Consider the following 12018-nt stretch of genomic DNA (forward strand, 5'->3'; position numbering starts at 1 on the left):
CGCTGTGGTCAGCAGAAACACAGACGCACATAGCTTTCTAGACAGATAGTTACAATATATATATAGATACTCGACTCAATCTTGAGCTAGGAGGATGCGATCAGGGGATGTCATGTCATACTGCACACACAGCATCATCATCATCATCATCATCATCATCATCATCGTCATCGTCGTTCTTTGAACCCAGGCTGGCTAGCTCCGCTAACTACAGCAGGTCCCGTTAGCTTGCTCACATAAAATACCTACCGATCATCATGCCAATGCAATATACCTGAAATGATATCTAACAAACCATTCATCCCCCCCTCCACATCATCATCATCATATCAACCAAAACTATGTCATTGTCTAGACTGAATGAGAGATGGACGCACTTGCTTGTTGCTAACAAAGCTAGCGAGCTAGATAGATAGTAGCGCGTTAGCTGATTGATAAGATACTGTAACTGCATCCTACCTTTAGCTTCGGAATCAAACTAGCACGTTTAGTTTACTGGCACCAGACTGAGGGCTTCTTCGGCACCGTAACACAGATATTCTTGGTGGTTCGCCAGGTTGTTTGATCTTTCAACCGTTGCCATTCGCCGGCCAGCTCGGTGCGGTGGTGCTGATGCTGGGGATTCAGAAGGCTCGTCTTCGCAGCTGAACTGTGTCTGCGGCTGGCTACGGTAGAATCCGCCCAATCAAATCCCACCGGGACTTCCTTCTTCAACCAATCGTTATTCGTCGACCACCAAGAGGGGCGTGACTTGCAAGGATCATTTACCTGTCTCGGAAATCCTGTGCATGGGGGGTAATTCCATCAACGTCGCTAAAGGAAAACCCAGGCTTATTCTGATAAATCTCGCGAGATTTATATTAAAAGATCCAGGCTTATCTTGGTAAATCTCGCGAGAGTTATAAAAAAGCCTGGATTTTCCTTTAGCAAAGTTGATGGAATACCCCCCCAGGTGTACATTGTTTTCATTGTTTACATCCCAGTACATTTGTCCACAATATTTTAAGATAGTACAAGTATAAGATATTTGGTGAGGAAGAATCATTACCATCCCTTTTTATTGAGCACATCATTAGAGAATGTACATCATGATTCATTTGAACAAAATACATTGACTACAATAAAGTAGTTTGAAACATATGTTAGAAACGTTAATTCAACATAATCAACAAAATTACTGTAACAATCCAAAAAGATAAGAATAAGAACCAGCTTCTATCATAGATGGTGACAGTGATTTCGGAGAATGTACACATTTACAGTTTAGGGGAATAGACAGCAGCACTGATTTACAATTGAATATTTACAAGTCATATCCTAGGCTTTGGACAATATAGCTACAGCAAGACTGTTCTGCACCACGAGATCTCCTGTCTCATATTTCTGTACGAGTGTTTGTTTGCGGGACAGAGGCTTTGAGACCATGGGGATATTCCATCATAGTTGCTAAAGGACAATCCAGGCTTATTCTGATAAATCTCGCAAGATTTATTAAAAGATCCAGGCGTATTTTGATAGACTTATCAAAAATAAGCCTGGATTTTCCTTTAGCGACGTTGATGGAATACCCCCCATGTGTGTTCTGGATGTGTTTGATTATGCGCGTGTCTGTGTGTTTGTGTGTGTGTGTGTCTGTGTGTGTACGTGATTGTGTGTGACTGTGTGTGTGTGTGTAGGTCTTGCTACAGTAACACATCTCAAAAGATTCTCCCTCCTCTCCCAGAGAGGTAGGCTCCTGACGGCCTCAGACCCAGTCCATGCCGCTGGCCTTGGGGCAGTTGTCTGGGCTGGACGGTGGCGTGGCGAGGCACGGCTGCAGAGGAACCGTCTCCCAGGGGTCCTCCCCTCCTCCTGCCCCGACACAGTCCTGGGACAGCCCTGCCAGCCGAAACACCGACGACCCCCCCGTGAACCCTCTCAGTCCTCCCGCCAGCGCCCGCGACGCCGCCCTCAGCCCCCCCGCACGCCTCCGTCGGCCCGCCGCCCCACCGCCGCCAACACGCCCCCCCACCGCCAGCTCAGTCAGGAAGCCCAGGCTCTGGGAGGGGAGGCTGAAGAGAGGAAGCCCCCGGAAGAGCTCGGGCAGGGGGCGGCCGCTGCCCGGAGGCTGGGGCGGCTGGGACTCGAACTGCACCAGGACGAAGCGCTCGCCGGCGCGGCCCTGCAGGTAATCCGCCAGAATGCAGCTGAGTGACGCGCTGAAGACGTCCGTGTGCGGGGACGCGGCGCGACAGCCCCCCTCTGTTCCCCCGTCCCCTAATCCCACGTCACCGTTCTTCCCCCTGGACCCTGTTGTGTCCCTCTCCCAGCCCAGGCTGCCCCACTCCTCGGCCCTCTCCCAGGCCGCCTGGGTCAGCACCAGGACCACCTTGCCCCCCTGTCTCTGAAGCCGGTCCAGCCGGGAGTGGAGCCAGGGCACGGGGCCCAAGATGCTGAGCTCAGCCTGGCTCCAGAGGTCCAGGGACACGCTGAAGCCCAGAGCATAGAGGGACGAGCCCAGGCGGCTCACCAGTCCTGGCAGAGCCTGGTCCGCTTCAGACGGGTACAGCAACACCACGTGACCCCCTCCTACTGCTCCTGACAGAGGGGGGAGGGGGCAGAAAGAAAGAAGGAAAACCATGAAAAACCAAACAAATGTATATACTGTACTATTACAGTATTACCGATCAAACGTTTTTTTGGGGGACATGTTTGAAGACTCATTTTACCTTTTATATCATCCTCTTTCAACCATCTCCACACGTATCCTGTACGGGAGACACAGAGGACATAACTAAGGCGATGTGGTCAGAGGGAGATGTGTACAGTATGTGTGCTATGGTATCATAGGCTGGGTAGCATTCTGAGAACAATATTAGGTTCAGACACTCAGGCTAGCAGTATCACAGATAGAGACATTGCTTACTTTTCAGGCCACCTTGAATGACATAGGCCAATAGTATTGCCAGACAGATAAACAGCAGCCCAATCGGAAGATACAGGCTCCATCGCCCCCGCGGTGCTATAAGAGACAGGTGAATACATGAGATAAGGCTACGCATGGACAGAAAAGGTAATTAACTAATTTAGTGCCTAGGGTGAATAAAGTCACAGAAATTGTCAACAATTTCTAGAGTGCCAAGGATGCCAAGGGTGACTTATGCATAAATGCATAAATGATCATGCTTCATTTTGTAGCTTTTTGTTGCTAGGTAAATACTACATAAAACACTTGCCACGCTAGGTGGTGAGTGTTCTGGAATTCTTTGACATTCTAAAGACATGCGTCTCGGAGGAAAGGAGTCACCAAATAAAGTCCTCTACAAACGATGCTATTGACGTTGCTATCTGTGGCTGTATGTTACGGTCATTTCAGAGAATACTGTAAGGCATTGTGCTAATACTGTAGATGAGTAGATGAGCAGTGAATAGGATTCCAAACATTGTGGTGATTGGCTATGTCTAATTAATTAATTAATTACAGCTGTGCAACAAAGCCTAATAGTGCATGGATGTATCTATTATTTCTGCCACATATCCTCTTAGGGAATGGAATTCTAATCTGTTCTGCATGATAGAGAGATACAGAGTAACAAAAATGTGACAGTGAAAGCGGGAACAAGTCGGCAGAAGTACTCACTTAGGTGAGTAATCCCCACTACTACCTAGTTAGTGTCCAGTAGTGGGGATTACTCACCGAATCCATTGCACAGCAATATTTTGGCTTGACTAGCGAGTGTGACATTGATTTTCAACAAGGTTGAAATTTATTTCCATTTTTCAGAATAAAAGTCTGAACATTTTGATTGGTTGCCGACGTTTTCCCGCTTTCACCAGCTGCTGTCGCAAATGAGCTGTGAAGCACAGTTTATCACACACAACCTAATCCACCCCACCCACACTGATACTATGGCATGGATAACTCTACCAAGTACCGTACATAATACATACATAATCAGATTGATTGATGATCATTTAACTTACTTTCAAATGGACAATGGGGCCCCAGGTCAGATTTGATCCCCTGTACTTTCATCTTGACAAAAAGAACCAGGTGAGAATTTTAGACACATTTTAGAGCGTATTGTACAGAGGCATCGTACATATTTAGGTACAGTGGGGGAAATAAGTATTTGATCCCCTGCTGATTTTTAAGTTTGCCCACTTACAAAGAAATGAACGGTCTATCATTTTAATGGTAGGGTTAACAGTGAAAGACTGAATATCAACCAACAAATCCTGAAAAACACATTATATAAAAGTTTTAAATTGATTCGCATTTGATCAAGGGAAATAAGTATTTGATCCCCTAGCAGAACATGACTTAGAACTTGGAGGAGAAACCCTTGTTGGCAAGCACGGAGGTCAGACGTTTCTTGTAGTTGGTCACCAGGTTTGCGCACATCTCAGGTGGGATTTTGGTTCAGTCCTCTTTGCAGATCCTCTCCAAATCCTTACGGTTTCGAGGCTTGGCAACTCGAAGCTTCAGCTCCCTCCACAGATTTTCTATAGGATTAAGGTCCGGCGGAGACTGGCTAGGCCACTCCATGACCGTAATGTGCATCTTCTTCAGCCACTCCTTTGTTGCATTGGCCGTATGTTTTGGGTCATTGTCGTGCTGGAAGACCCATCCACGACCCATTTTCAGTGTCCTGGCTGAAGATCTCGCCTCGTGGGGTATCGATCATGAAAAAGGTGAGGGATCAGCCCAGAACTACATGGGAGGAGCTTGTCAATGATCTCAAGGCAGCTGGGACCACCAAGAAAACCATTGGTTCATTCGTTCATTTCTTTGTAAGTGGGCAAACTTCCAAAATCGGCAGGGGATCAAATACTTCCCCACTGTATGCACTACCTTCCCACTGCATTTACCTGAACACACAGAGCAGGATGGGGGCTGACATTAATGAACTCTCCCCTTTTCTGTAAACAAAAAAAGACACAAACAAGGTATAAGCAAGGCCCTAGGGTCATAGCAAGACTGTACAAGAAATATCTCTATAAAAAAGGGACTAGAAATTATGCAAGCAATGCTATTGAATAGAAGAACAACAACAACAAAAACGATCCATCCCCAACCTCCCCCCCAGGATTAGTATTTTGTACTAAACCTGGATCTGTCCCTATTACCAACATCTCCCACAAATGGAGTTACCCAGTGTCCATGGAGAATGGCGTTCCACCCGTCGTGTGTGTGGTTATGAAGCCTCTGTCTGGAGCCCTCCACCTCCTCACACTGGCCCCCCTCTGAGGTCTTCCTGCACAGCCACAGTTCCCCCTCCAGCATACAGGGAGCGGTCACATTCCAGCGCAGCGCAGTGTGGTTCTCGTTATTCGTCTGCGCCTCCACCACAGACACAGACACATTATCCAACATTCTTCTGAACAGCTCTTAAAAAGGGAAAGGGCATAGCAGTGTTAGCAGTGTTCAGCATAGTAGCATTGTAGAATACAGTAACATTGAGGAGTGGTGTAGTTCTTCCACACGTGCAGCAGGTACCTATCCTTTTGCTCACTAACTTGGTCTATAACCACTATCCCACCAAGCGTTAAGGAATAGCCCTGTTTGATAGATCTCTGACCAGTGTGGTTAAAACAGGACCGAAATCTGATTGGTCACATTACCCTGTTGGTTCATGAAGGGGCAGATGTCTCTGCGGAGATCCTTTCCCTTCCACCAAACCTGAGGTAAAGAGGAAGGTGTGCATGATGACAAATATACATTCTCTGTCAAATCATACATACATCCTGAATTCAGAAGTAGGTACTAACTGGGGGGTATCCTATCAACGTCGCTAAAGGAAAATCCAGGCTTATTTCCATAAGCCTCGTGAGACCTACTGTATAAAAATACTTATTTAGCGATGTTGATGGAATACCCCCCTGGTCTCTTATGCTGAGCTGAAGCCAGACATACCCGGAAGCACAAGCAGGGTGCGATTGAGTTCAAAGGGATGGTCATCTGTCTCTGGTCCCTTTGCTGAAAAAAGCACAAAAAGTAATGATATTCGATCCAATGCTCAAATAACATTTTGAGGAAACATTCAAAGACCTTGAGTGATGTCAGATTCACTGACCCACTCCTGAGGTATGCAATCTTCAGATCCGAACATCCGACACATGCCCATCTCATTGGTCTGTGTCATATTAGAGCTGTCCAATTGGAGCAGAACCACACCTTTCCTCTGATCAGTCTGAGCGCTAAGCCTGGGGGCTGACACATGATGTACGATGCAAATCAGTCAGGTTGTAATGGTCAAATAAAAGTCATTCATGGATCATGATCAGCGAATACTCACAAAGAAGTGCTGTGTGTGCATGGCATGGTGATGCAGAGAACTGCAGCCATGGGAAATGTTACACTACATAACTAGAATGCAACTTACCATCACACTCTTTCACAATATCGTCTAGGTCTGGAGAACAAGCTGAGAGACAGGAGAGAGAGAGAGAGAGAGAGAGAGAGAGAGAGAGAGAGAGAGAGAGAGATGAGGTATTTTTAAAAGTGTATGCACAGCTTTAGCAGAAAGTGTGTCTATAGTATGTTAAGATAGGTATGTGTTCTGGTATGTAACTGTATATGTCTCAAGGAATGGATATCTTCGATGTGTTAATGTTACCGTCTTGTAAGGATGGGACAGTGATGTCGCTGTGGGTGGTCCCCATGTTGGACTTTACAGAGACAGTGACTGGACTGCCAAACATGATTGACCCGTCAGTCAATAAGGACAGCCACATCTGCAGGAATCGTACAGTGAGAGTAAGTCTATTACATACTACATACAGCTATGACACACTCAGATATGATTCCCAGACTAGCCTGCTATATCTTTATGACATGTTGGTTAATGATATACTGCCCTGTCATTTTGCCTGAGACACACTATGTATTACAAATGACAGGAGGTAATGTACCTCATGTGAGTGCAGGTCCTCCAGGGCAGAATGGCTCAGTGTAAACTTTACTTTCATACAGCGATTGAAGTGTGGGTGGCTGTAACACACTCTCACTGAAGCTTCTGTAACACAGGAACAGTATACAGTACTTTAGATGAGGTGTGAGTGTGTGTGTGTGTGTGTGTGTGTGTGTGTGTGCGTGTGTGTGTGTTAGGGGGGGCTGGGGGGGGTGTTCTTACTTGTCGGGCTAACTAGCATCTCCCCACCACTCCCTTCTTCCACTCCTTTATGTTGGGCACTTTCAGACTCGTCATTATGATCACCAGACAATTCCTGGTCTCCATGCTGTTCTGTGACAGAAGACATAGAAATTAACTATCTATTTACATCACATTTTCCTGATATACTTATGACATTATCATTTGTGTGGTGTCACCTTTCATAGAGCAGTCATTTTGCAGTTTATAAACAAACCACTGAACGAAATTGACAAACTGACAAACCATTGTTGTCTAGCTGAGAATGGTATGTTTGTAATGTTAAAAAACAAGAAGAACACACCGCAGCAGAAACACACAAGCTGTCCAACATTATTAATCTACAGCAGGCAGCAGGGGGCCCCCGGGCACAGTGTATTGTCTTGTTGGAGTTGGCATTAAGGTTAGAAATATGGTTAGGTGTGTTGGTCAGGGTCAAGCCTGTAGAACTTACTGGTAGATACCGGTACTGTATGTCACCGTGTCTGTAGGTGTCACAGTGCCTGAGACATGAGAGAGCCTGATGCAGTTGAATGCTGTAACAGCATCTGTAGGCTTTACCTTTAACCACGATGAAGAGCTGGATTTGCAGGCAAGGTTTACAATGTTTTCTGTCCGCCGTGCAGCATAGTAATACTTTTAGGTCCAGTCTGCTAACAGTTACAAGACCCTCCACATCCGGGAGGACATAATCTGAAATACAAAAAAGATCAGAGATCAGGAGAAAAAGAGATGGGTAAAACTTGTGTATTTTGGCTTGTGGCACAGTATGTTAATAGTTAGGATATCTTATGTGTGGTCTCACCGTTCATCCTGCAGTCATACAAGCCCTACAAAGAGAGTATAGAGAGAATCATAACACACACAATAACCATACACAAAACATCGTTATGCATATGATTGTGACAATGTGCACATACACAGTATTGTACACTGTTACCTACTGTAATAATTGACTTATAGACTAGTGTGGGATAGTTTCGTTAGATCAACTTTAAAACAACCACATAAAAAGTCAACCTTCCCAACCTTGCCCCCTAAAACGGTATCCGTGACAACAGTCACCAGTGGAAACACAACACTTAAGCGCTGGGGTTGGATGTCATGCTCAGGCCCGGTCGTTCATTAGTAATGAGCTCTAGAGCTCTGATCTGTCTGTGTCAGAGCTGCTGTACTGTACACAACGTCTGTCAATCAAAACCTCTAGATACTCAAAGCATATGCAAATGTGTAACAGCCAATGACTCAGCTGAGTACTTCAGAAGTCAGATTACCAGAGAGTTGTGGAAACTCGTGACACTTTCTTACGTTTGAGTTACTGAGTTCTTGAATAAACAGATGACAGAGATGGCTTTATTCTCAAAGCAGGAGTGCCTTTGCACAAGAGACGTAGAAGCCTTTGTGCATGTTTTTTTTGTCCTCTTTAACCGTTACATTTTCCTTCCAATGATCTGTTTAAAATACCCAAAGGCGCATTCATTTGCATGTGATGAAAAACACATAGGGATACACAAGTACACACACATAGAAACATTAACACAGTACCAGCCCAGAGTATACACTGTACATACAAATACCAACACACTAGCATAACATTTCCCAGCACTGTATATCTGGGAAATGTGGTCTGTCTAGTAAATTGGTCTATTCTCTTAAACAGTTTATCTCTGTTGAGGCAGACATTCCTGGAGTCTTGGAAATAACTAAATTGATGACCCATGATGCACAATATCAAATGGATCGATAGATCTATGTCCTCATCATTAGACAGGTGAGAACGGATGCATGGCATGTAATGATGTAATATACTGTTGCTTCAAATACTTGTATACAATTGCTACATTCATATCTTGTCAACATCTACTGATATTAATTATACTACTGATGTTTCCTTTTAAGGAAAACAATACACAAAACAATAATAGGAAGATATCATGCCAATTGCAACTAAAGGTTGCATCAAGTCTATACTATCGTTATGAAGCAATAGGTACACTTCGAATACATGGGGCAATGTGTCATACATGCTTGCAGGAAAGCGTTTCGTGTCAGGGGGGGGGGGTGTTACCTCGCTGCAGTTCAGTTGAGGTGTTTGGTCTGTCATATCCAACGCTGTTGCCGATGGGGACCCTAACTGGAATATTGACAGCAGGGACAGAATGCAAGGGACCAGGCAAGCCATTTAAGACTCAGATCACTGAAAGGCTTCCAGCGCTGGGCTGTCAAATCCGTCTTGCTGGTGGAGCGGGATCGTTCTACGGATTACCACATTATCCGGAGGACGCGAGTGTAGTCTTTCCACATCCCGACTTGTTTTGGTAGTCCCAGCGGAGTCAGTTAAAAGTAACCATTGCAAACTGTTAACATGAGATAAGATTGTGGAATGTTCTTGAGACAGGTGCAGAATCCTACCTGAGAGAGAGAGGGGGGGGGGGGGGTCAACCTATGAAATCTATTATATATAAATTGTGTCAATTGAGCTTCAATTAAACATAAGCAGGAACACGCTATAAGAGTTATAGATGAATAGTCGTTTTTAACAAAATAAAAAATAACATCATATTTTATACTTGCCCGTTTTTTTTTTCTTCTTCTTCTTTTCTCCCAAGTAGGCTACAGGGAACTATGCGCAATTACTTATGATCTGTTGCTTAAAATAACAATAACATACAAATACAATTTTAATGTAGGCTAACTAATAGACTAACACTGTCAATTTAATTTAATTTTAATGTTAATGTAACTTACCTATGAATCACGCGGAGGGATCGGGAATGATCTTGCCTTCAGTAAACTTGTTTCACTCAAATGTTATAATCCCTGAGATAAACCACTCTTGGAATGGAATGGAATAGTTTCCATTTGACTTGACACGCAGGGTGTGCAGTGTGTGCCTGGGGACGTGGTGACTCCTGGAATGAGCGAGTGACAGCAAGGAGCCAGAGAGGGTGTTGACCTGAAAAGGTGTCTTGCTGCTGGATCGTTTCCAGCATGTCTCAGGACAGGTTAATGTTCCTCGGAACTGCAGATTTTCATTCATTACGCACAATACTAATCTTGTGTAGCCTACTGTACGAGTGGCGCAGTGACTCAGGTTATTGACCCACATGTTAATGATTAGACTAGAATCTCGAGTAGAAAATAAGAATTGAAAATGAGAATTTGTTCTCAAATGATTTTATCTGGTTAAATAAAGGTCAAATAAATAAAATAAAAAAGAGTAGATATGCTCAATTATATCTACTGTTAAATTAGTATGTGATTAGTCAGGTGACACTCATTTATAGCAGTAGGTATGAGGTCTACTTTACGACCCCATACAGCCATCCAGGTGGACCACCTCTGCCTCAGGTTGCCTTGTTGGGAATAGTCTAATTTTAGTATCATTTATATATATATAATCTCATCTACCAATGAGATTAGCCTGACAAAGGTTGCATTGCACAGTCAATGATTAATGATTCCCTGACCCTGATATTGGAATGAGAGGTGAAGATAACATTCATGTTTTCTGCTTTCTGTTTCACACTTAACTGTTTAGTATTTGTAGAACACAATTGTCTCAAAGTGCTTAAAAACAAGGAACAAAGATATGCTTATCTCATAAATCCATTAGGGCCTTTGACCTCGACCTTTGAATCAACATCCAGACACACCATGATAAAAAGATGATGTTGAGGTCCAGAAAAAGGAAGAGACACGTCCAAGAGTTTTAAGCAGTCAAATATTAAACAGAACTGATTCCGGAGTCAAGCCCTTCTCGGACGCAGCCGGAAGGGATAACTAACTATTTCAGAGAAATTGGTACAGTCTGAAACCATCTGTTGTTTAGGGTGATTACATTTACATTTTAGCCATTTTAGCAGATGCCTTTATCTAACGCGACTTACAACAAATACATGTTGTCACAAGTGTCACAAACCCGAAGGTAGTGGCAAACAGAAGGGAGTCCACACGTGTTTAACTTAGAAAACTTGGAATGGTGTATGCCATGAGTGAATGAGTGTAACATGTGTGTTGCATGTGTGAGGGGTGTGTGTATGTACAGTACGTATGTAGTGTAAAAACAGGAGGCCCAAAACCCAGGTAACCAGAGACCTCAACAGGACCCTAGATGGAAGAAGGGTAAATGGAAGAGAGAGAGAGAGAGCTGAGGACAAACCCACCCCATTTATATCCTCAACTCCCCAGGTGACTAGTTAGGCTGACGACCTACTGTACCTACTCTGCCAAGGCTCCCAAAGGAAGCAACAGAACAGCCAATAGGCAGGCAGAGTGGGAGACGCCACACAACTAAGTGAATCATCTATCCATAAGAAATAGTAAGCTATGCCAAAACCAGGGTAGTTGGCAGAAGAAGGAAGAAGGAAGAATTATTATTATCATTAATGTTAGTTTTTTTTTATTATTCATAGTAGAGAAACTGTACAGAAGGGTAGTGGGGACAAGGAGGTCTTTAGGTGATGAATGTACAACAGGGTAGGTGTATGTGTAGAGGAAACCAGGCACAACCAGAGGGGTTCAAAGTAATTCTTAACAATATTATCAGGCAGCCCGACAAGCAAAGCCACTGTCCACTCATCAGCACTGTTTTGGAAGTCATTCATTTGGGAAGCCTTTTGGCCTCATTATTGTAATATAAACAGTATAGCAACAGACTACACTCCATTGTGTGAATGGAAATAAAACATTTATCTCTCTGTCTCTATCACTGTCTCTCTATCTCTCTATCTCTATTTTCAGCTCTAATGGTGGTGGACTGTGGTACAGTGTATGAGTGAGAGTTTACCTCAGAGGTGGGCAATGCTAGGTATGTACACAGGCTGTGGGTGCTGTTGTCCTGCCCAGCAGGTTTTCTCTATGGCAGTGCCAGGAGCTTGGCGAT

At 44.2% G+C, this 12018-nt stretch overlaps 1 protein-coding gene across 1 annotated transcript; it reads right to left on the reverse strand.

The window, feature by feature from the left end:
* Positions 1–1057: 1057 nt before the first annotated feature.
* Positions 1058–9327, reverse strand: LOC308159972 (interleukin-17 receptor C). Its single transcript, XM_080533809.1, has 16 exons — positions 9202–9327; positions 7939–7963; positions 7695–7826; positions 7116–7226; positions 6895–6998; positions 6600–6717; positions 6366–6407; positions 6057–6193; positions 5897–5959; positions 5605–5662; positions 5135–5370; positions 4852–4902; positions 3964–4015; positions 2906–3001; positions 2709–2747; positions 1058–2577 (listed from the first exon to the last, which is right to left on the reverse strand). Exons 1-16 carry the CDS (start codon positions 9313–9315, stop codon positions 1745–1747), a joined length of 2211 nt encoding a protein of 736 aa, XP_080389935.1. The 5' UTR covers positions 9316–9327; the 3' UTR covers positions 1058–1744.
* Between the last annotated feature and the right edge of the window lie 2691 nt (positions 9328–12018).

The sequence above is a fragment of the Nansenia antarctica genome, assembly GCF_963989245.1.
Source record: "Nansenia antarctica genome assembly, chromosome: 6".
Taxonomy (NCBI): Eukaryota; Metazoa; Chordata; class Actinopteri; order Argentiniformes; family Microstomatidae; genus Nansenia; species Nansenia antarctica.

Excerpts from the sequence above, each read along its gene's own strand:
- LOC308159972 (XM_080533809.1), bottom strand. The coding sequence starts at position 9,315 with ATGGCTTGCCTGGTCCCTTGCATTCTGTCCCTGCTGTCAATATTCCAG. Across the intron at positions 7,964-9,201 it reads CTCAACTGAACTGCAGCGAG|GGCTTGTATGACTGCAGGAT; the intron begins GTAACACCCCCC and ends CTCTCTTTGTAG. Across the intron at positions 5,371-5,604 it reads CCCCTTCATGAACCAACAGG|AGCTGTTCAGAAGAATGTTG; the intron begins GTAATGTGACCA and ends TCCCTTTTTAAG.